Raw genomic sequence first — 26560 nt, 5'->3', positions numbered from 1 at the left:
GTTACACTAGCTCCAGTAAATTAATCACTTGGTTTTTGACAGTTGACTCAATAATAATACCTGAAATGCATCCAGTGTTTAATAAAACCTAGATTCAAGGTGCTTGAGTGACTAAGGGCGAATGATATCTTATTAAACATCTTCAACTGCAAAGGAGATAGGTATCATTTTTCCCTCTCACACATTAAAGAAACTGAGCACCTCTGAAGTGATTTTCCTAGAGCTCACAGCTAGAGCATCTTCTTATGGGTCCCAGGATCTTAAGTTTACAAAGATACAATTAATATCTAATATAATTTACTCACCCATAATATATAATTGATAAGGACAAATAAATATTAAAAATATATGGTTGATTTTTTTAATGTAGAGAGTTGTGCTACTGTGTAACTACAAAATGTTGGAATATTTTTACCTCCATGTAGAAAATTCTGCATTCATTAACTGTCACTTCCTCCAACTCTATATGTTGACTATTCTGAACATTTGGGATGGATAGATAATAAACATAGCATTTTGTGTCTGGCTTTGTTCATGCACAATGATCTAGGACTCATTCTTGTTGGACAGGTTTGAGTACATCATTTTTGTTAAACAATGTTGCATAGCACATCTCTCTCTCTCTCTCTCTCTATATATATATATATATATATATATAAAATTTTACTTTTCCATTGTTTGTGAACATTTTATGTGTTCTTCCATCTTTGTTTTGAATTATTGTTTATTCGTACACAAGTTTTTGTGAAAAATTTTTTATTCTGTATGTGTGTGTGTGTATGTGTATAACCCATATATATGGGTTAGCCTTGCTGGGTTATATGGTAATATATTTATTTTTGAGGAACTGACCATTATACTGTTTATGAAAGTGTCTGCATTGTACATAGTATGCATTTTCTTGTTAGGAATGCATGAGGATTCTGCTTTTTTAAAAATATATTTTAATATTTCTTTCCCATTCCTGTGGGTATGAAGCAATGTCTTTATTTGATTGCCCTAATGAATAGTGATGTTAAAAATCTTTTTGTGAATTTATTGACCATCTCTATATTTCCTTTCAATGAATGTCTTTTTGGACACATTGTCCATTATCAAAACCTTGTTATTGCCATTTAATGAGCGATGAATTTTTTTATATTAGTTTCAGACATATAATTTTCAAATGATTTCTCCCTTTCTGTATCAGTGACTTTAACACTGATGATTTTTAAAATATCTTCACTTAGATGAAATATTATACCTGCCAATCAGACATTTTTATATCTTTTATTACTCTTACTTTGATGCTCTTTTGGGTAGGATTTCCTTAGCTAAATATTACTGTCATGCTTTGGGTTGTATAAATTTATTTCTTAGATTTAGGACTGTCATTATTTTCCTGTTAATTTTGTGCATGTCTAAAGAAATGGATTCAACTTCTTTGTTTGGCAGACGTATATCTCCTTGTAGAATAAAGCTACTTTTCTTCATGAATTATCTCATCATTTTAAAAATTCATCTGATCAGAAATGGACTGGTTGATTTCTAAATCTCCAATTCTATTCCATTGAACTACTGTCTGTATGTTTGTGAGCAACTTCTTCATTGTCATATCTTTGTAATAAAGATTAGTCTTCCAAATTTGTTTCTCTTTTGAAAAATTTTGAAGCTCTCATGTCTCTAATTACTTCATATAAGTTTTAGGATTAGTTTTCTGTTTATGTTAAAATGGTAGTTCAGTGATTAATATGGATTGCATAAATGTTAGAACTAGAAAGGTGGTATCACCACTTAACACTATCAAATCCCCTGAGCCGGTCAAACACGTCTTTTATCTACCCAAGACTTTAACTTTAGTCAATAATATGTATTTTTCAGAGTACGAATTATTTAGCTAAAATGATTCATAACTATCCTTTTCTATGTTATTGTAAAGAGAATAGGTTTTTAAAATTATATTTTCAGTTAGTTGAATAAAAACCAGTTAACTTTTTGAGCTTGTACCCCACAATAATATCAAATTACTTTTATGTTTTGTTTTGTTTTGTTTTGTTTTGCTAAGGGAGGTCTCTGAAAATAATAAAAGGGGAATTTACACGGGTACATGATAAATTATTAGTAACACAAGTGCAACAAAATCAGATTTTTAGGTTGCAAAAAGTGTTGTTTAATTCTTTCTTTTATTCTGGAACAGAAGATGTCTGAGAAAGAATATGCTCCTTTTAAAAAGAGATAACTCATATCAGGTTGTTACTTTACATTTAAGTGCCACTCCAACATGAACATAAATCAGCGAATTATTATTTGCTCATCACTGCACAAGATAAACAGCCCAGGAGTTCAGATTTTAATTACACATTTTGTCTGTTATCAGAAACTAAGACTGTTCTGCGACAAATGGGGCAGGTAGAATTCTCAGACAGCCAGCGATCAATGCAGTGGGCATGGTACTCATGGGAACAAGGTAGTTTACGAAGCTTGTTGCCTTCTGAATATTCTCTAATGCAAACACTGCAGGTTTTTAATGCATCATTTTCACCAAAATGTCTAAGTGTCAGATTGTCAATTTGTTCTTTGGTGAGTCCTCTAGGTTGATCATCATCAACCTCATTTAAGAGGAAAATCTGAGCCAGATTAAAGAAGGGGAAAGAGCCACTTTCATTAAGGGAGGCTGAGGCTCGATTCCGCCCCTCTCGCCTGTCACTTGGCAATAAGCTCTCTTCATTACTGCCGTCAGATAGCTCTGAACTGGTTTCTGAAACTTCAGCACTAGAGATGGAACTTGGACTGGAACTCAGACTGAAACTGGAAATGGAACTTGAACTGGAGCCAGAACTGCTACCAGGAACAGAAGTCCCCCTTCCATTCTGTGAGTCTAATCTTTCCATATTTCCACTCAAGATCAAGGCACCAAGTTCTGAATTGCTATCAGTGTAATTGAGATAGTTTAGTTCACCAAAATCTATCATCATCTGCCTTAACATGGTCTGAATTGCAGAAGACATGTTATTCTCATTTAAATCAGTATTCGAGATTCTACGAATGGGAATCCTCATGGTTCTGACAAAGGTTCTCACACTTGCCTGCCCAGAGTGTAAAAATGTACGTCTAAAAAGCCCTCGTTCACTTTCATTAGTGTCAATGTTATTTGGAGTCTGAGACCTTGACCGAGTCCTGCTGGCTATGCTAGTTCCCTGTTGATGTTCCTGAGCTTGGTCTCTACTGACTTGAAAACCAAAGACGATGGTTGGAGTTCTCTGTCCCGGTCCTGTGGACTGACCACTGCTGGCCGTGCCTGCAGGGCTTGCGCCTTCAGAGGCCTGTCTGGTCTCAGAAGCTGCAAGGAGGCCTCTGCTTAGCAACTCAGCCTCAGTTATTTGTCTCAGTGTCACGTGGCGCAGGTTTCTGTAACTTCCCTCTGTGTCATTTACACGCTCAAAAACCTGAGATGCGAGACTCTGAGCAGGTATTTGTGGAATGTCCCTCCGTGACCGCAGAGCTGACCTGCTCCTTTCGGTTCTGGCTCTGGTGCGATGGTCCGTGCGGCTTCTGGTCCTTCTCTGGCTTCTGATCAGCGTCGTCAATGTCTCAGCTGAATTCCGTCGTAACCTGGAAGGTCTTGCGGATGTGGATTCAGGTCGTGGGTTTTCCATTCCCCGTGGGCTGGCGTTTCCTGCGATGTGTCCTGTGGAGCGCCTGGAGGATGCCTCATTTTCATTCTCTGGGTGTTGGCTCTCCTGAGCTTGGTTAACATCTATGGCTAAGCCGAAGCTGAAGTCATCAGGGTTTGGACTAGTCCAAAGCAGGTCTGCTGTGTGTCTGCTCCTCGTTCTGTCTCTAATGTGTGCAGAAGAGTTAATCCAGTTGATGAGGGAGCCGCCCCTGGGCGCATGGCCTGCTCGGTTTCCATCTGAGTTTTGCGGGAGTGAACCCTCTTTAGCTTGCTGTAGTCTTCTCAGTAAGTCTTCTTCAGTACTTTCTCCTGGAGTCCCCAGCAAATTGTTATCTCTCATAAGTCTATAGTCCTCTTCACTCAACTTATTTACAAATTGGTAGAAAGCTTCTTCCCGATCCAGGCGGTCCATGTGTCTTCTGTGTTGTGCTGCAGCCTGGTGGCCACTCGCCTGTATCATTAGAATCTGAACTTCTCCATCTTGATGAACAAGGGAAAAATTATCTAGCTCTCGGGTCACAATCTGACACTTAGTTTGGGCATCCCCACCGCGTCTGCTCTGCTCTTGGCCTGCTGTGGATTTGAAGCTCGCTGGTGAGGACCTCACAGGCCGAGGCTCCTCCTGCCCAGCCTCTCTGCCCACACGTTGCTCGGGCAACAATTGTCTCCTCCTTCGTTACCAAGCAGCGACTGGAGGTGACTACTTTTAGTTCTAATAGACTTTTAGTGCATTCATTAGAATACTCTATGTGCAGTGTGAGAGCAGGAATAATTTTCTTCTGTTTGCATAAGAATTTCTTTTGTCTCTCTTTTTAAAATTTCCTTGCTTGAACTTTATATTTGACATGGAATACAAGAAGGAACAGCACACATCTTCATTCATCCTGGAGTGAGGGTCAAAATATTTCATCTTTCACCATTAAGCCCCAAGTTTGGGGTTTGTCATGGATGCCTTTAATTAGATTGATGAAATCATTTCTATTCTTGAGTGCTTTTGATGAGGAGAGAGGGTGAGATTTTGTAAAGCTTATTTTCTGTATCTATTAATAGAAACTTCTCACTTTTTAATCTTTATGTTCTTAAAATTATAAATTACATCATTATTCGGATGTTAAACCAAATATACAATCATGGAATAAATTGCAATAGATTACTATGTATGGACTTACAAAAACTGTATGCTGTTGGATATAGTGTGTTGGTATTTTATTCTAAAATTAAAGTCTATGGTTTTAAGGAATATTTGCCTGAACTTGATTTATGTTCATGTATTTCGTTAATACTTATTTTGTCTCTATAAAACCGATCTCAGAATACAAGATAATGTCTTCTTTCTCGTCTATATTTAAGAAGAATTTGTAAAGGATTTGTATTAGTGATTTTTGAATGTTTGGTAAAACTCATCATTAAAGCCATCCATCTAGGGTAGGGCCTATTATTTTGTGTGAGTTTTTGTTTTTAATTACTGAGTTGCAATATTTGCTACAGAATTATTTTTAATGTTTGTCTTTTACCCATTTAGTTTTTCCAAAATTTATTTCCCTTACAAAGTTGTTTCTTCTTTGTTAACAGACTTATATTCTTAATATTAACTAATTCTTCAAATTTTGTGTGGTATTTAGGGGTGTACTCTACTTGTAGATTTTGCCATCCAAAATGCTTATCATTTTTCTTGAGCAATATGTTGAAATGATTGAAAAACTGTTGACAATTTCAAGAAGCTAATCTATGTTTATTTCTATTTTCTGTTCTGTATACTTCATTATTTTTGTTACTTACTTTCTTCAGCTTGTTCTAAGTTTAGTTTGCTTTTTCAACTGTCTTAAAATGGATCTCTATTATTGTTACGATTGTTTTTAATTGAAGCATTTCTAGTAATTAATTTCCCTCTAAATGCTGCTTAAAGTCATTCCGTGTTAGTGTATTGTGTTTATATTTTCACTTATTTCAATATATTTTATAACTTTTCTTGTGCTTTAATTGATCTGTTGTTATTTAGGCAGGTATTGCTTAATATCCTTGTAGTTTTGAAACTACCAAATTTATTCCTTTGTTTTTCATTAAATTTGATTGTGGTTGAAGAACATACTTTATATGATATAAATATTTTTGACTGTGTTAAGGCAATCATTGCCTGGTAAAATGGTGTATTTTTAAGGATCTCAGAGAAATACATTTTAAAATGTGCATTCAGTTGTTAGACATTCAAAAATTCTACTTGGTTTATAACAATGTTCAAGTTCTTTATGTCTTTATTGATCATATTGTCCATAGATCTGTCCATTATTGAAATTGGAGTATTAGCTACTAATTTGTATATTCTACTAATCAATGAAAGTTTGTTAGTTTTGTTCATATATTTTGGTAATTAAGGAAGAGGCATAGATATGTGCTATTGTTATTCTTGTCTAATGGATTATTTTATTAGCATGTCTTATTTTACTTTATTAATATGTATTGTATTTTATGGTTTATGAAAGATACATTTTTTCTATCCTTTTATTTTAAAAATAGAGAGTTAAATCATTTTCCCCCCTGCTGTTATTAGTATATTCTTTTAATCTTTATCTTTCCACATTAGATTCTGATGTGGGTAAATTAACATTTTTTATATATTACTCTACCAGAAATGCATTGTGCTGCTTGCATGTGTGTGGATAAAGATGATCATTAGATCTGGAATATTTTTTAGCAACTGTTGCTTAATACAATTTCTCATCTTTATCATTCTTATCTTCTTTTGCTATGTGTAGCACATATTTGTTTGAGCAAATAATTGTGTCCCACATTTTCCAAGTCTTTTTTCTCTATTTATTCTTTAAACTGCATAAACTTATTTATTTTCAAATTTTATGTTCTTTTGTCTGCCACCTGAAATACAGGTTTGGGCCTCCCACTGATGTTTAATTCTTTATTTTTAAAAAAATTTAGTTCCAAAATTTTTATTTTATTTTAGAAACAATATCTCTTTATTCTCTAATTGGTGAGATATTTTTATTATAATTTCAATTTTATTTTTCAGTACTAGGGATTGAATCCAGGGCCTTTGCGATGAGCAGTATCTCCAGTCTTGTTTTTATTCTTACTCTTTTAATTTGTAGATAGATTATCATTAAGTTGATCACCATTGTGCCCAACTTGAATTTAAATTTTAAAATCATAGGTTAATTGAACATAATTATAAAGCTTCATTAAAATCGTCATGTGCTACCTGTATATCTGGGCACTCTTGAAGGCCATTTCTGTTATTTACTCTTGTTCTTATGCATATGTGTCTTAATCACTTTCTTGCAAAACAAAATACTCAACACCCACATTTTAAAGGAGCAGAGGTTCTCTTATGGTGGGTGCTTGGCTGCCTCCAAGGCAGGACGTCATGGCAGAGGGTCATCATAGAAGACTTGCCTCACATGTTACGTAGGTGAGAAAGAGAACTACAGGAGAAGCAAGAACAGTTGGATCTTTCCAAGTCACACACACACCCATATCTTCTGAACAGACTATAACTCTTAACAGCAAATCAACTGTGATACTGCCATAACCCAGTCACCTTCGATAAACAACCAGCTATGGGGGACATTTTGGGTGCAAACTGTAACATCAAATTAGTTTTTTGCTTTTGAGACTTTCCTCAACCATAATTGCTCTCTTCTTAGCTCATTATTTTGCTAAATCTCTTAAATTTCTTTTTGCTCTGCTGTTTCACTTCTTGCTTCAGTGAAGTAACTAATCTCCTCTGAACTGGTTTACTACCAAAAAGTACTTTATTTTTGAGAGATCTCTTGGCCTGAAACTTTCCCAAATTGGTTCCAAATAAAATCAGTTCTCTCAGGATGAGCAAAAAGTTCTGTGTTCTCTCCATTGGCTTATTTCTTTGCTAGAAACTGTGACACTGTACAGAAGTGAAGGACTAGAGAAAGCCTGATTTTCTCAGAATGTCAACTGTGCTCTACAAGTAGGCCAGATCCTCTTTGGTTTGTACCTTCCAGCATGAGCTATTCACCCAACAAACAATCTGGAGGTAGGAGATTGGTGCCTGGTGTCATCTTGTCATGGGTTGACCATAGCTCCCACCATAAGTGGGCACTTCACAGAGCAGAGGAGTCTTGAATATGCCCCAATTTCTGCATATACAGGTGCTACAGTCTGGAATTAGAGGCAATAACCAAGGTTATCCTCATCCAGTGAAAAGCTGCAACCATAGGCTGGGTTGGGGACAGGGATCCCATGTTCTTTGCTTCAACACAGCAGTAGAACTCCATCACAGTGAATTAAAGGAGCTGGAGGATGAAGAGTGTGGGATCTGTGCCTACACTCCTAAGCTCTCAAGTACACAGTGAAGGCCCAAAGGCATGAGACAAGAGGCATGATCTTTTTTTGTTTTGTTTTGTTTTGTTTTGTTTTGGTGCCAGAGATTGAACTCACAACCTTGTACTTGCCAAGCAGACGCTTGTGCTACAGAGCTAAATCACTAGCCCCAAGAGGCATGATATTTAGGGTTGCAGGAGGAGTGAAATTCTGTGCACAGCTCGTAACTCAGCTAGCTGGCTGAATGAGGCTAGGCAGCCCATATTTAGCAAAAAAGCAAGGATTGAGTGGACAATGAAGGAAACCTAAACAGGATGTTGGGCAAGGTTCAAGGACCCTTCAGAGCAACAGATGATGCTAATTAAGGAAAACTATTTAGAAAGTCTCCAAGTGGCCTCAGCTGTGGCCTATCTTATATCGTGAGGTGTCTCCTTGATCTCAGTTCAGCCATGCCAGGACCAAGTGACATCCTTGCACATGTATTCAGCTGCAACACTCTCCAACAAAAGAGAGCCAAGGCTCAAATATGACTAACTCTCTTTGCTTCTATTGATTATAGATTGATTGAGTAAATGCTTTTTTATATCATATATATTCTTAGTACCATTACTACAGACTTAGTTGATTTTTCTAATTGTCAGAGTTACTATTGATTTACTGGGAATAACTTCATTAATAAGCTTATAGTAACAGCTGAATAATTGCATTTATTTAGAGACATAGCATAGGCCTTATTAAAAGAATATAATATGACTATTATAATATTTGTAGTTTACCTTAAATTACTTTAGTGTGTCAAATAAAATATGTTACTTAGGATACGTTAAACCTGGGCCCTAAACAAGAAGAAATAATCAGTGGGCATCTTAATTAAAAGGTAGTTGTCCAGCAGTGGTGACTGTGAATTTTCTTTTTATACACATCTCCAGCAAACCTCAAATTTGGCTATTTTGCATATTAATAGTCAAAGATCAATTAAGTTTTAAAAGTAGTTAGTGATTAGTTAAAATAATTATTAAAATAGGACATCTTTTCTTAAAAGAACATTAGAAGTTCTAAATCTTGCATGAACATGGTTAAAAAATAGTCTGGTAGCTTTAACTTTTTGAGATGTCACCTAAAACTCAACCCATGTTCTGCATTGATTTAGAAGAATTTGGATTGCAGGGTGAAGACTAGAACGCACAATATCTTTATCATAAAACATTTCATTTGCCTTTTACAATGCTTTGAGTTAAGGGATCATTGGAATTTAAAATCAGAGAATTTCAGAGAATAAATTCTATACTGTGTTTAGTGCCAGATCTAGTAATGGAAAATACAGTTGTGCTTTTATAGATTTTTAATAATAAAATGGTGATGAATGAGGTAACTATAATTCTTTGTCATCACTTTGATGATTAGATATCCATGGAAATTAAGATTTATCAAAATAAAATATATCAAATAAAGATTACAATAACAGTAAAGGCAGACAGTAATTAATTCATTTGTTTACTCAAAAATATGCCTTCTGATCTCTCAGGATATTATGACACTAGACAATTCCCTTTGATTATAAAAGAACATGAATTAATCAACAATCCAAATTAAGATGTTGATGTATTCCACATTATTTAAATGACAAAGTATCGTTTTACATATCCATTCATATTATAGAACAGAAAGCTTTTAAAATATTGTATATAATTATACACTGCATTCCATTTATAGTAGATCTTTAACTGTCTTTGAATAGTGTGTTATTTAGGGTTGCCTGAAAAAAGAAACAATAGAAAATCTGTGTATAATTGTGTGATGGGGTTTGTTATGTATACTTACAGGATCAGAGGCAGGGGAATCTAACCTGACTGTCTGTGGGTTTAGAGGTAGGTGAACCCACAATGGCTGATGCATGCTGGAGAGCAGGAAGATCCAGCAGCTACTCATCCTGAGAGGATAGAAGTTGCAGAAAAAATGGAACCCAGGATGCAAAACCAGTTCAAGGTTTGTAGGCCTGGATACTCACTGAAGGGTCACCAGTGAGCATCTACATTGAAATGTTGAAGAAGCGGGAGACTGACGTCAAAAGTGACAGCAGTGAGCTTCAGATTTATAACAGAAGGCTGGAGATACGGAAACTTCAGTGTGCTTGCTTCCTTTCCCTTTTTATTCTGTCCAGGCTGCAAGCCTATTGGTTGGTGCCAGCTGTAACTAAGATGGGTCTTTATCCCCACCCACAGTTTGTCGGCCTGCATGTCAGTAATCTACAGGCACACTCAAACCTGTGCTTTACTAACATGCTAATTCTCTTATTCTACTCAGAAAATGGACATAAAATAAAATCTCAGAAAAAGTCTAGTTTTAGGATCTTTGATGTTCTCAGTTTTAAGTTCTTTTATATTCTATCACCTCTACCAAGAATATAATCTCATTTGGTTATCAATTAACCAGTAAATATATTTGATACTCAACATAATGTGAATTTTAAAAAATTGTTATTTTCTTTGATAAAACATCATCACTGTCATTGAAGAATTTGAACATTAAATGTATCTAGAGTACTAAGCCAGCAGATTTCTTTTCAGGAGACTTTGTTTATTGTGGAGATGACTCTTATGAATGGTCATTTATCTTACAAAACAGCAAAATACAGTACTTACAAAAAGTTCTCCATAAAATGTTTGTCTTTTCAGCATCTTTTCTCTCTCTCTCTCTCTTTTTTTTTTTTTTGCCCTGGGGATCAAACTCACAACCTTGTGCTTGCCAGGCAGGCACCTGTGCCACTGAGCTAAATCATTATGTATATATATGGTCAATGACTTTGTGGAATTATCATCGCTTTTTGAAACTGTACTATGGTGCATCATGTGCTCAATTCTTAATGATAAGGAAATGAACTATTAAATGTGAAACACATATACGTGCTCTGTTATGGTCCTCCTTTGGCCTGGTATATTCATAACCTGTCTTTGTGGTAGCAAACAGTTGCATCAAACCTAAGGAAATGTTGATGTTGGGTTGACCACAAAAAGCTATGTATTTTATTGATGTCTTACTCTCACACAAAAGTATGGATTTTAATTATCATTTTAAAATTTTGATCAATTTTCCTTCAAAAGCTTCAATGTTAAATGCTACAGTACGTATTATATGGATCCGTGAGGTATTTTTACTATATGTGCAGAATAATATAGTGTAACTGAACTTCAGTGTGAGAAAATCAAAACCTCCTTGGTTAATGATACTTTATAGTAAAATTTCCACCTGTACTGATATACACCCCTTACTTCCTCAGTCATATAAAACTTAACGAATTTTTAAAACACACTACATTAGTTTTTTGTAGTTGTTGTTTTGTTTGCCGGTTGGGTTGTTTGTTTGTTTATTTATTTACTTATTTATTTTGTGTTTTTTATGGGGAAGTATTTCATAGTCTATAAAGCCCTGCTGGTATAATAGGCAATGAAAGATACAAAACTGAGTCAATGAAGATTATAAAGCTTTAATGTTCTGAATCTCTTACAAGGATCTCAAAGTTTTTCAATTTCTTCATAGAATTGTGTTTTTGTACACTTTGAACTAGTGAGAAATTAACTACAATCAGATTCTACTCTGGTAGCTTATTTTTTTGTAGCTTTTCCCCCTCCAGACCTGGTATTCTAAAGAGTAGGCAAATGAGAAGTGAGTTATGTATAGATTAATTTAGACTTAATTACAAATATATTTCATTGGTTCCATGGTCACTTCAGATACAAAAATTAAATTAATTTTCTCAATGATAATATGATGTATGAGAATATTTACAATCCATTATATCAGCTCTGTAAATATTTCAACACAGAAATATATGATCCCAATTCAAAGAGCTTTAACCTGGGAATATGTGGTTAGGTGAAATGATACAACATTTATAACGCATCAAGACAATCAAAAATTGTGGTACATGCAGATATTCTCAGAATTCTGGGAATCTGAGGCAAGAGGATTGCAAATATTACCTCAGTATGAGCAAGTTAGTGTCTCAGTGAGATATTGTCTCAGAATATAAAATTTTTTAAAAAGTGAGTATGTAGTTAAGTGTGAATACCTTGGGTTTAGGTCCCAGTATAAAAAAATAAATATTTTAAAACAAAGTACATTTATGGACAATTCCTCTAAGTCTCATAGTTCACAGATGAAAGGTGAGCACTTTCCCCAACTTTCACTTATTAATTATAAGTTGCAAAGCTGAAACTTTTCTAAACTAAGAGTAACAATGTATAATTTCAACAATCACATAGAAAGAAAACTGAGTTATCCTTCATTAGCTGCTGAGGAGATGGGGAATTACAAAGTGTTAACACATGATCAGAAGTAAGCATTAAATTCATGAAAAAAAAACTGTTATACCAGGCAATAAATATGATAAATGTAGTATGGTTTTTATTTTTGGATTTTTGGATTATCTATGCTCATTTTCAGCTTTTTTTTGTTTTTATTTTCAGCCGTTTAGTATTCATAATTCATAATTGGAAGTTAATATTCATAATTCATAGTTCAAATTATTTTGCACATTTGTAATTTAAAAATATTTTTAAAGAAGCAACCAAAGTTGAAAAAAAACTTGAAAGCCCACAAAATAATAGTCTTTCATGCTAAAACTATTGTAACTTTTATCAGGTTATTGTTGTTTCAAAAATGGGGAGAAAAAAAGAACAGATTAGATTACCATTGATTATTTAATAACTCCATTCTAGAAAAATATTCATCATATTAAAGAAGACATTTGTGTTTTATAGGATGAACATAAACTCAGCCCCTATGCGAGATCAAAGCTTGCTAAATTCCAAAAACATTGCAGATAAAGATGGATACTATTTAGGTATTTGCCTTTTATTGATATATTCTTTGAAGGATTAAGTAATCTTACAGCTTCTGAGAAAATATAATTATGTATTGATATCTCAATTTTAGTGATTAAACATCTTGTTCATACTATAGAATTGAATTTACTTATTACTTAAATATATATTTATTTTGTGTGATTGTGGCCATTTTGAAATTTGTAATAAAGCCTTTCTAAAATTTTATTTATTTATTTATTTTGGGGATCAAACTCATAACCTCACACTTGCCAAGCAGGCACATGTGCCACTAAGCTAAATCCCAGCCCCAAACCTTTGAAAGACAAGCTGAAAAATTAGAAAGAAATAATTGGATTTTTTGTTCTGTTTTTAAAAATTATTATTTTTAGAGACTATACTAATTTATTTTTATGCCAATTTTCCTACATCAGATATGCTGTTAATTCTAAAATTGCCTTGCCAATAGATTTATTTACAGGTAAAGAGAAAACAATTATTTTTATCAGTAAATTGTATCTTTTGAAACTCTAAATAAAAGTGAACTTGACAGGTTCAATGATACGTAATGGTCAATGAATTCAACACACAATTAGTTCTTACTTGTGAAATCTTAAAATTTGTAGCTGTTTCACTTGATATGTCTTAGGAATCTATGAATCCTGCTTGCTGATGACCTATTTATACTCATATCCCACTCTCCATCAATAATCGTCAACAATATTTGGTAAGTGGGAGTTAAGTTTCCAGGTATTTTGTGTGTATTAATGAATTAATTTCCCACAATAAGTCTATCAGGTGTAGATGTTTTTACTGTCGCCAACATACTGATATAAAGGATTTAGCACTAGAGTACTCTGGAAAACCCTATAGTGTGTAGTTATCTTGTTGAGGATTAGAGCACAGCTGGCTTAGTTTAAGAACTTGAGAACTAAAGTATAGTGCAAAGTTTCAAATATGTCACTATTAATCTTAAGAAATCTCCACCTTGATTACATTTTATGATCATTATAGTTATTATCTAGGTTCCTTGTATTATATGACTGAAATATAATCCTTCTCAAGTTTCCTGTTTTAGTTAATTCAGGCTGCTACTAAAAAACCAGAAGTTACATATTTATTTATTATGAATCTTGAGGCTGAGAAGTCCAAGATCATAGTATCAGCAGATCCAATTTTTGGTAAGAATCCTTTTTCAATTTGGAGAAGGTCATGTTCCTCTTTTGTCCTCAAATGGAAAGAGAGAGATTTAACTCTGGCTTCCCAAAGTTCTCTATAAAGAGAGTCATTCTATTATGGGACCTATACCCTCAACATTTTATCAAGACCTAATAGCCTCCCAAAAGCCTAAATCCAAAAACTGTTAAATATGTAGTAATGCTTCAATATATATATTCTTGGGAGGATCACCACCATTTATTACATAGCATTTTTTGAGATTGTTTCATCCATTTTTCTTTGTCTTCCCTACACAAATGCCAAATGCTGTTTTAAATAGAGAGTGAATTTATCATATCATTCCTTGCTTTAAAATTTAGAATAAGCATGCCATCCTTAACATGGTTTTCAAGATATTACACAACTTGTGGCTTGTACTACCTGGACTCATCTCCTACTTCTCCCTTTTTCTCTCTCCCTAACATACTCTGAGCTTCTGTAGGTATGATGGAGGGTCTGCTCACCATTGCGCATGTGCCACTCTGGAGTCTTGCCTGTGTAACGTGAACCGTGCAGCCTCCATGTGAAGTGTGAAAATGATAACTTACAGAACTGATATTGGAAGCTATAGGATTAAACAATCTCAATGTTTGTGGAATTCAATTTGTCACTTAAAACAGAATATTTCTTGTCTCTTGAAAGTATTTTTTTTTCCTTCAATACCCCTTCCATTATATTCTTCAGGCCATGTGTCTTAACTCAGTTTGAGAAGTAAATTAGTTTTTCCTTTATTTTTCCCGAGTATTTTACATTTACTTATTTAAAATTCCAGGGATTATGCCAGGGATTTAGCTCAGCTGCATAAGTGCCTATCTAGTAAGTGCAAGGTTGTGAGTTCAATTCCAGTACCAGGAAAAAAAAAAAAAATATATATATATATATATATATATATATATATAAAAGTTTATATTATTTAATGTTGTTTGTCAATTTTTCAAGACTCATCCTTGGAAGAGCCTTGTTTTGAATTGCTTAGCATATTTTCTTTGAATTTAGGTATAGTGATAGATGCTCAAAAATGTTCTAATTAAGAAAAATCATTAATAAAAATTGTGAGCCTTAAAAGCACAAAATATTATGCTTATTCCTTTTTTTAATTCAGAAAAAACACCAGCTCTTATTTCCATGGTGTTATACAGAAAACACTAATGTGATCAATTGTCTTACCTAAAGCAATATATTTCACTTTGCTTAAGAAGTTATTAAGTTGTTGTATTTTATTTAATAATACAATTAAATAGTTGAAAGAGCATAAACTCTTCAAACAGCACAAATATCATAATGGATAGAAAGAAAAAAATCACATTACCTGATTTCAAATTTATGGTAATTAAAACACTGTTACTAGCATTAAAAATATGGCACATTAATTGTTCCTATGGAAGAAATTAAAGAGTCCAAAAAAGAACACAAGTGTTTATGATTAACCATCTGATTGTTAATAAAGGCGAGTTGAATAGACATGGGGAAAATATCATTTGTTAATAAATGTTGTTAGGAAATCTAAATGGGCAGTGTAACCAAATGAGATTGAATTGATACCATTTACAAATGTCACATCAAAATGAATCAAATCTTAAATGCAGAATCTTCCATTAATAAGGGTTCACTACAGAAGTAAAGTTAATATAGAAAAAAATATATGATTATGCATAGGATTCTCTAGGTAGGCTTACAAGTTCAGAAGCAGAAGAGTCACAAAGGCCATCTACCAGATCTGAGGTGGAAAAATGTGAAATGACCCTACGTGTACAGAAAAGCTGCAGGATTGTCCGACGGTGGAGCTTCGCTAAGCTGGAGCACAGCTAAGAGATTGGTTCACATCTATCGGGAAAACCGAAAGCTCCGTCAGGAGGCTGAGGATCTGCACTGCAAACCTGAAGGAAGTGAAGACAAACTTCCACCGCACGCGGCGCAGACTGGAGCTTCTCCAAAGGAAAAAAACGGGGAATTTTCTGTCTTTTTGTCCCAGACTACAAACCTCCTAGCTGATGTACCCGTATCAGGATGGGTCTCCCTCCCTCAATGTGTGGCCTACACATAAATCATACAGACACCCAGAACTTCACTATTCTAGTAGGCTATGCTTATTCAAGTCAAGTGGGCACACAGTAATTAATGATCACAACACCAAACCTACTAGAAACATGGGAAAGCAACACAACAATGATCTGGGCAAACAGGTCTTAGATTTTACCCTTAAAGTCATGGTAGAAAAAGCAAAAATAGAGAACATGTCAAATGAAATAGCTTCTGCAAAAAAACAAAAATAGTAGTGTAAAGAGACAGACTATGGACTGGAAGAGAATATTTCTAAGCCACACATCCAAAAGGAGCTAGTATTTAATATAGCTCAGCAGTTAAAAATCAACAGCTAGAATGGATCAGAATAGACAATTCCCAAAAGTGAGATAAATGTCCAACAGGTGTATGAAAATGCTCAGCATCACTAATGCTGAAAGATCTCAGAAGTAAAATCATAATGGATTATCACTGTGCACATGTTAAAATGTATGTTATCAGAAAATGAGAGGATAGCACACAAAGGTGAAAGAAAAATTACACACATTTCATGAGAATGTACATTTACAGACGCTGTGAAAAACTGCATTAATGCTCCTCAGAAAACTAAAAATAGAAATGCTGTGTGATTTAGCAATGACTTTTTCAAATAATTACTCATAAGACTTAAAACTCCTTGCAAAAGAGACATCTGTACTCTAATGTTCATGGCAGTGCCATTCACAACAACCGGGTTATAAAATCAACCTAAGTGTACATAAACACTTGTTTATGTGTTATGTGTTTATGTGGATGAATAAATAAAGAAAATGTATATACACAATGGAATGCTATTTGGCAGTAGAGGAAATCTCTGACCTTTGCGTCAAACTTGTGAGATTGGAAAATATTATGGTAAATGAATAAGCCAGGTACAAAAGGTCAAATACAGACTGTTCTTGTTAATATTTGAAATCTAAGACAAACAAATTCATAGGAATAAAAAGTAGAATGGTGAGTAAACAGTTAAAGGATCAAGAGATGAAGGTCACATGATACAGCATTAAAACAATATTTTTTGTGATCTACACAGTGTGGTTGCCATAGTTAACTATAAGGTCTATTTTTATATTGTTTAAAAGATAGATTTAAAAGATTCTTACCACAGGGGCTGGGGATTTAGCTCAGTGGCATAAGCGCCTGCCTTGCAAGCAGGCAGTCATGAGTTCGATCCCTGATACCGATAAAAAGGAAAAAGACAAAAAAAAAAAAAAAAAAAAAAAAAAAAAAGATTCTTACCACAAAATTGATCAGTATTTGGCCTGATGGATACGATAATTAGCTTAACTCACTTGTTGCACATTGTATTGAGATATCATAATTTCTTAAATTTTATACATACAATTGTACACTTAATTTATAGTGAAATTAAAAAAAAAAACCTAAAATACATAAACCTATCTCTCTAGTCAATGAAAACATCTATGGCAGCTCCCTTTTACTAGAGGAAGAACAAGCTCAATTTTATAAAATTTTTAGATAGCATAAAAAGTACACTCAAAAAGACGTGAAAACACAGAACAGAGTCTGTATAATATACTTGGGGTGGAAAGAAAGAATAAATTAATTTCAACAAATTTGATTTCCTTTTAGAAGAGATATTCTGAGTGAAGATCATAGGAAATGGCAGTGGGCTGAATTCGGTTTTTGGTTTCCATTATATAGCAAGACTTGATATGTGTTGCTCATTCTTATTAGAAATATGTGACTACTATCAGGGTATAAACAGCTCTTTTCCATGAGAAGATAAAAGTACTCAACTTCGGTATTTGTCAGTATTACATATTTTATGGTTGATCGCCATGGTCACTTTTTGTTATTTGTTTAGCAAGCATTGACTAGTATTACATTATCTCTCAGAAATGGTTTCAAAATACCAAATAAGCTACCTTTTGAATACAAAAAATAAGGAATTTTCACAAGTGGCAACATTTATTCATAGCAATAAGTGGTTTGTGAAAAAGAATTGAATATGTGGACAGAAACTGAAGCAAAGTTTTTAAAGTGGAGTCTTACAAGCCATAGCTCACACTGTATTTCTGCACTGAAAATACAATTTTTAATCCTCTCTGGTTTCATCAACATGAGTGAGGCATGGTTCTCATTGAAACACTTAAGATTCTTCTCGCCCACTGGAAGGCATGAGACGTGTACTCAGAAAGCAGTTTTTAAATGGAAGAAGATTCATACTCTCCCCCTCTAAAACAATAATTTATAGTAATTTTGAAAAGTGTGTTTTTATAATTTTAAAAGTAGTACTTAAATAGTGCTTATAGAATCTTTCGCACAAAAGCCTATTTATGAAATGTTTCAGAAATTTGGATTTGACTCATTAACAATTGCATTTTCTTAGTAAAACAAGACAATTTCAAAAATTATTCAAATGTCTGCAATGCTCTTTATTCTAAATAGATTAGGGTATTACAATATGAACAGATGTTTTGTGATTTTTCTTTTATATCTGTACTTTGGTTGGAAATGCTTTTTGTTATTCCAAATAGTGCACTGGTTTTTTAACTTAGACAAGTAAAATGGCTTTTCGTGCTTCATCATTTGTGATTATAATGTGTGGTATTAGATAATTGAAAAGTGCCACGATGTTTTAAATTACTCAACTTACTTTTAAATTACTCAACATAATTTCCTTGAAGCATTATATGAGATTTGAAAACTTTAATTCTAATAAATAATTAGAATGCAATACTGTCATTCAGACAGGTTTTGATGTCTAATCTAATACAGTGACAAACTTTTTGGAATATAGCCCTAGTGATATAAGGGAGTGAAACTCCCAACCTACTACATATCTAGTATGAGTTTGTCTTCTCTAAAATTGAAGAATGAATTTTAGAAACAATGTGGTTAAGAGCAAATATATTTATTTAGAAAAAGCTTCTGTCTGAGAGAGCAAGAGAGAGAGAAGGGATCCTGAGTGGGTTGCCGAGGATCCTGCCTTTTCCAGAGAATTTTATAGAGCAAAACCATGAGGTGAGGCAGGTCTGTGGTGGTGAAAATGGGAACTTGTAAGTCATGCGGGAATGAGGTGGGACAGAGCTACAGTCAACCAATAAGATTGAGCGTAATTGCTCAGGTAAAATTGATTGATTGAGTTGAGATCAAATAGCAAGCAGGGATGAATACAGAATAAGGTCTTTACTGGTAAGGACACAATAGATTCCAGGCTAGAGATTAATGTAATGACTCCTGGCTTCCTCAAGGTGATCTACACTTATATAGAATATCCTTGATATTTATATTTAGGCTGTGGTTGCATTTGTTTTGCCTTTTGTCTTGAGATCTGACCCACAGCACAGGTTTCTGTTTCCTCCAAGGTTGTAAGATACCTGATCTTCTACACTGGCTCCTTTGAGGGCCCTATCCCTGTCTGACTGCCTATAATATCTCTAAGTCTCCTGCCTGTAATACTAGAACTTGCAAGCATATCGATTTATACGAAAAGCCATTGGGGGTTTACAGAGCTCACTTACCTGTTACTCATAAGTGCCTTATTTTGAGTTCTCTAAACCAGGTCAATATAGGCAGAGTGCTGTTGATTCAAGCGAAGCATTTGTATTTTGCAATTTGACACTTGTGTTTGGTACAAACAGCACATTTAACCCATAATTAACAACTGATTGCAGTTGTAATGTGTCTTATTTGGGATCTGATTACAGGTTTCTGTGAATTCCTGTTAGATGATGTATATTAAGAACAGTTCAGCAATAAACTCTTTTGTTGTCTCTGTCTTGCTCTGTGGCTCTCTCTTGCTCTTCTTCACAATGAGTTCCAGGCTAGAGATCAAACCCTTTCCTGACCATGCTAGAAAAGCCCTCAACACCCAGCCACACATCATTCTACAATGATATTCTTTTAAAATAGTACACACAGAAGGAAGGATAGAGGAGGAATAGATGACTGTGTGGACACTGGGGCTGGTGGCTGTTTCAATCCTGGTCTCTTTGTCTTCTACCTTTGTGATGCTAGAGAGGTTAGTTAAGCCACCAAAGCCTATTTATCTATCTCTCAAATAGGAGTAGGTGTAAAATAACTTTTAACTTAAAGAGCTTCCATGAATACTGATCGACATTTCTAAAATTTCAACATCCAAAAGCCCTAACAGTTTTACATATATCTGTATCTGTATTTCTATAGGAATAAAATTGAATGAATGACTTTACTGCAAGTAATGTGTTATTAATAATATACCTTGTTGCAAAAGTACTATTATATGTGATCACAATCTGTCGTACCCTGTTCCTAAGTCAGGAACTAGTATTGTCCTCTCTCTGTCTGTCTGTCTCTTTCTAAAATCTAAAACTTCTAAACTGTGAAGCTACCTGTTGTTTGGAGTAAATGTATAGTATGGCCCTTTATTTTAATAAATTGTTGTGGATTTTGAGAATTTCCCATAATCAAGTTAATGATCCTGAATTAATTACACAAAATCTAAAAGAAACTAACTGCAACTAACCTTTACCAACTACTTAGCTGAGGTCTGGCACTTCTCATGGAAACCAGCCCATGAAATCGCAGTTCCTGTACATGTCCCAAATAGCAATGAAGGCGAGCAGACAGTGCCACAGAGGGAGAGCTGATGCGGAGTCATAAAACACATCAAGTACTGTGGATGACGTAGGGACAGAAGAGCCCAGCATTTCTTTATTGATGCCTAAATTCTAGAGCTTTCAAATCTGGAAATAATATGGATAAACTTTTGGTGAAATAGTTACATTGAAGTTAAGTGGGATTTGTTTCATTTTATATTTTTAACAATGATGCAGGCATATTGTTCACCTGCTTCACACCCTCCCTGGCAACATATGATTTTCTTGGCTCCCTGACATGAAAACTGTATAGACAATCTGTTCTCAAAACAATTCTATTAACCACAGACTCAAGCAATGTTAGAAAGAGTGTGTGTTATAAATATGGGAATATTAACTTTTCAGCAAATTGTAGTTACTATTGTGCCCATCAGCTTCATCTGGTCACAGCAATAAATACCTGTTTTAGTAACTATTTTTGTAGATACAAACATATAGAAATTAACTTTCATGGTTGTAAGATTATTTTAAACTATTACTGCCTTTGGCACAATTATCTTCATATCTTGAGAAAATTCAGGCAAGAATTTTTAATAAATTGGAGAAAAAGTACCTTTTAATTATTTGGTTCAAACTTGGGAGTAATATAGTAGGTCCAAAATGATGAATAGCTGAGATATACTATGTGTTAAAAATTTCAAACTCGGCGATGTCCAATGTGAAAGTTCTAATAGCACATATCTATGGTAACATAGCTCTTTCCTTCTGTGAAGAAGACACCTTCCTGTGATGTGGTAAAAGGTTGTTTGTTATATCTAATTGAAAGATACAGATTTCAAGCTGTGTGTAGGTGATACATGAATTTTTCACTCCTGCTGACAAACACATTGACTACTGTGAAATTCTTTAAATTGATCCAATCAAACCCATGCTGTTTATGCTTTTAATTGATTAATTAAGACAGCATTTTAAAACTTTTAATCATTCCATTAGAGAGGGACCCCCTTGCTTGTTCACGCTCACGCCAGTTTAGGCAAACTTTGGCTTTTTAACCCGTAAAGCCTGCCAGATGGCACTTCAACCTACTTGGAAACAAACTGAAGTCTGCAGAGTCCTGACAAATCAAAAAGACTGCCTTGTTTGGAAAGCATGCTGCAACTGTCCAGATGGAGATGAATAGAGATGTTCACCTTCCCGCCTCCTCCCAAGGGTATAGAGCATTTTATGTCACAATCCTTTGAGAAGGATGGCTCCTAGTGGGTGAACAAATAGAGCAAATCCGTGACATAATGAAGGGGTTCCATTTCAGGAGAATGTTCACAAGTCAGATTCATTCATAAGTCTAACAAAATGAGTCTTATACACCTTCACCACAGATATACAGTGTGCGTCACTTTGCAATTCCTGGCAGTTTCTTCAAAATCACCACTTCTTTTCCTCTTTCTTCTGGACATCCTGGGCTCTGATTGAGCGCTGTACTACTGTACACTGTTGCACTGTACAGTAAACATACAGCAGCACACATGTGAGCTACTTCTGACATTTGTTCACATCTATGGATATTGATAGAGTTTGGTTCATATCTGTAAAAGTTCTCAACTCTCATGTTCATAAGTCAGGGACCTGTTGCATAAATTATTCTTGATTAAAACAACCTACCATAAACAAGTCATTTAACTTGGAGATAATTCAAATGTACATGAAATGCTATGCTTCTGAACTGGAGCCTTAATTCTGATTACAAAGATTTGGTATGCCAAAGGCATGGATAGGACACATGGGTATTTGTTGTGCATATAGAATTAAATAAAAACTCCAACCAAACTTCCATCATCACCATCTACTAGAAATCACAAATATCAGTGATATGTTTCCAAAAATAATTCCTTTTCCAAAGTTCTAAGCAGTTGCTATGATATTGTGAATTTTAGAAGCGTATATATATAAATATAAAGTTAATAGGTTTTATTAATTAATCTTTAATGGACATTTCATGATTCTTGAAAGTTCATGTAGAGAAACCCATTAGAAAATTGGCTCTTGCCGCATGCTGAGTCAACTATATGCATTTATTTAAAGACTAGGGTATGTGTCACCATTTTCAGGTTATTTACCATTTTTTGCAGCATCCTACCAGAGTTGAGAGAAAGAGATCCAGGATTATGAGGTGCAGGTTCCATTAGTGAACTGCTAGCTATAGAATATACCAAGGTGAAGGCTGGAGGAGGGCTTTTTACTCTAGTACAGTGAAATGATATATTTTAGGGTAACACATTTGGAACCCCTTCTCTCTCTCGGGAGCTATTCTTGTTTCCTATTCCCCCATCTCTATTCCCCATTCCTTTTCTCCAATAAATATTCCTAATCTTATCTTATGGGAAATATATATATATATATATATATATATATATATATATTTTTATTTAATCATGTGATGGGTCAGGGAGATTGAATGGGATTGTATTTCCCCTAGAAAGAGTGCAGTATGCATCTAGCTAATGTTTTATGATTAAGAATAAAAACTCCAGAGAATCTTTATGACATTTTGTTGCAGGCGAAGCTGAAATGAACAAAAAAGAGAATGAAAAATATTTTGAAATCCCAGAAAAGCAAAGGATGCGATATTTAGAGGCAAATCTGGCTTACAAAATCAAACCCAGTGTAGTAAAAATCTTGAGTCTCTAAAAGACATTCTGTTCTCATTGTTTCTGATGTGACCCAAGAACCTTTTCAGGTAGAATTTAGATATAGTGATTGCAAAGTTCCATGAGGAAATACTACCAACAACACCATTTTCCTGTTTGCTGATATCTATCTCCTGCCATAGGAAATGCTGCTGGAGACAGAGTGGCATATCTGGAATTTTCATTTTTCTGATATAAAAATAAAACTTGTATAAAGAAGCAACAATATTTAACAGTTCTTAAGTGAGGAGGAAGATGGGAGATATTGGGCACCAATACTTATTTCTAAAATAGTGGTTGCTATGACTACTTAAATCATCTTTTAAAGTGATGCCCTTTCCTTTTATGAATTTTTTAGAAGTTTAGTTGCCCTAACAACAGTATTTACACTCAAGTAGGGAGTTTAATGAGTTTGTTTATTTATGAGGATCACTTTTTCATACTTTCTACATGTTCTTTCAGACATGATTAAAACGATGGAATATAGAATTAAAAGGATTTGAAATATCATCGTTAGTTCAGATGAAATAGCAGAAAATTGTGTGTAGGATGTGATAACTTTAATTTCTTTTTGAGGAAAAAGCATGGATTTTTAAGAGATTGAAACTGGGGCTGGGGATTTAGCTCAGTGGCATAAGCACCTGCCTTGTAAGCAGGCGGTCGTGAGTTCGATCCCTGGTACTGGTAAAAAATGAAAAAGACAAAAAAAAAAAAAAAAGGATTGAAACTGTGAAAAGGTGTGTCCTAGAATTACCGAATATCATTTAATAGAAAAAACCGATTGGACTGAGATGCACACATTTGAAGGCTTTGAAACTTTAAGTCAATAGTATGACACAGATTTCAAACAGCAGGACATCTCTTTTTAAATACCTCATGCATCTGATGCATTTTATTCTAATTTTCTAATGTTAATATTATACTAATAGTCAAGAAAGAAAACAGTCATATTCAGAAAATATTATTTTGGGAGATTTCATATCACACAATTGTAAACAATTTGATATAAATCATTAAACACATATGCTATATTTATTAGTCAAACACAAATCAATGTAAAACCTGTAACTGGGACTAAATATTTCTACGTCTGCTTCAGCAGACAATTTAGCAGACTACATAACAGTGATTTCAAAATCAATTTGATGACTAGAAGTTGCTTCTTAGGAGAATACTCATTGTAATATTAGGTGTGCAACCAAAAACTCCAAAACTAAACTGATTCCTGTTAGAGTATTCCGGCACAATAGAGAAGCAAAAGTACTAAATGAACAGATTTATTGAGTTGAGGACGTGGAAAGGAGCACACAACCCATGGCGGCTGGGCTGTCTCCTTCCCTGGAATATGGATACAGGACATACGTAACCTTTCACCAGGAGTGGTGCTCAGGGCGGGCATTGATGACGCGTGGAGAGCTGATTGGAATTTTCTTCATGCGCACTGGGAAAGGAAAAAGGAAATCACAGTAGGGGAAGGAGGAAGTGGCTTCAGGGTAAACATTTCTGGTTTGGCCTTCCACTGCCATAATGTCTTGTAATTTATTCTAGGGCAAAACTCTTCCAATTTCCAATCAGTTTAAAGATTGGCTAAATTATATATATCTGAATATGAGATACCATGTAATTTTTTAGAAATTATTGACATTTTCAATGACATATTTTTGCTATTGAAGATATATCATTTATATAGTACTATTTAATGAAAAAGTAAGTTAATATATAGAGCATACTCACATTTATATTTAAATGTGAATAGTAGGTATATTCATAGAATTTAAAAATATTTTTGTTACTATATGTTTACAGTATATACTATTTATATTCCTTGAGGAAAGATGGCACATGTATGCAACAGACTTGAATTTTTCTTCCCCTTACCTCCCTCATCTTAACTCATATATTGATCTTCTTTCCATTTGAGAAAGATCTATGTCCCTACTTCCTATTTACTAATCTTTGTTCTTTGTTTATATTTTAGGTTTTTCATATAAGACAAACAATGTGATATTCAAGCTTCTGTGATTTGTTTCATTTGACATTATGGTTCTAAAAAAACTTCTTAAAGTACTTCATACAAGTCTCACAAGTTTATTCTTGTTTATGTTAAAGTAGTATTCCATTATGTAAAAAAACTCCATGACTTCCTTATCTGATTATCTGTTAATGGACATATGGACCACTTTTAGGGTTTAACTAGTATGAATTGTGCTGTTATGAAGATAACTACACATGTATCTGTAATGTAACATTTTAACATTTCTGGAAATGATACATAGCAAGAGAAATAGTCAAATAGATTACCTGGTTCTCTTTTTTGTTTGTGGTTTGTTTTTGTATTTAATATTTTTTATTTTAAAGAGATTAAGACAAAAGAGGATGTAACAAAGCAGATCAGAACAGAACAATGTAAGCAACACAGTATTTCACCACAAGACAACCCATAATTAACAGTAACTACCATAATGTCTCTTTCTTTGAAACAGATATGCATAACTTCATATACAATAGTATCAAATGTAACAAAATAGTATAAAGCCATTCAAGAGAATGAAAGTATTACAGGGCATTCAGAAACAAATAACAAAGAATGAACAATGGCTACTATATAACCTCATTTTCCATAGAAAATCTGTTTATACTATCATACATAATAAACTCCAATAAGATACAACAAGATAGAACCAATGGAAACAGAAGAACAAAAGCATAGTAGGATTTCAGAGTAAGATAATATTAAATCAGTATTGGCTATTACAATGTCTTGTTTTCTTCAAAATAGCTATTCATACCATCACAGATAATAAAATCAAACAAACCATGATCAAACCATTCCAACTAATGACTGCAAACATTACAAGGCTTAAAACCAATGTAATGGGGAATTATGATTACCATAAACCTTTATGTACTCTTACCATTTCTTATACTAGGGAGACTATATGGTATTTATACATGTGAGTTTGATTTATTTTGCTAAGGAGTATGGTCTTAAGTTGTGTCCATATATTTATAAATATCTCAATGTCATTATTCTTTTTAGCTGAGTAATACTCCATTGTATAAAAATACCACAACTTTTTTATTCATTCCTCAGTTGATGGACACTTAGGTTGTTTCCAAGATCTGGCTATTACAAATGGTGCTGCTATTAACATGGGTGCACATATATCACTGTGGTATGGTGTTTTCAGTTCTTCTGGGAATATGCTTAGAAATGGAATAGCTGGGTTGAATGGGACTTCCTTTAAAAAAAAACAGAAATAAAGA

General features: G+C 34.0%; 1 protein-coding gene across 1 annotated transcript in view; it reads right to left on the bottom strand.

The window, feature by feature from the left end:
* Positions 1-2197: 2197 nt before the first annotated feature.
* The window catches only part of LOC100714016 (E3 ubiquitin-protein ligase RLIM-like), a 194953-nt gene continuing 170590 nt past the window's right edge, over positions 2198-26560 (bottom strand). Inside the window, exon 4 of the mRNA XM_063240416.1 lies at positions 2198-4326. Coding sequence (XP_063096486.1) covers positions 2334-4326 — 1993 coding nt within the window. The 3' untranslated portion in view covers positions 2198-2333. The remainder of the gene's footprint in view (positions 4327-26560) is intronic.

The sequence above is a fragment of the Cavia porcellus genome, unplaced genomic scaffold (genome assembly GCF_034190915.1).
Source record: "Cavia porcellus strain 051 isolate PalLab524CR breed Dunkin Hartley unplaced genomic scaffold, mCavPor4.1 scaffold_30, whole genome shotgun sequence".
NCBI lineage: Eukaryota > Metazoa > Chordata > Mammalia > Rodentia > Caviidae > Cavia > Cavia porcellus.
The sequence above is the reverse complement of the archived record's forward strand: the minus strand, read 5'-3'. Positions and strand labels throughout refer to the sequence as shown.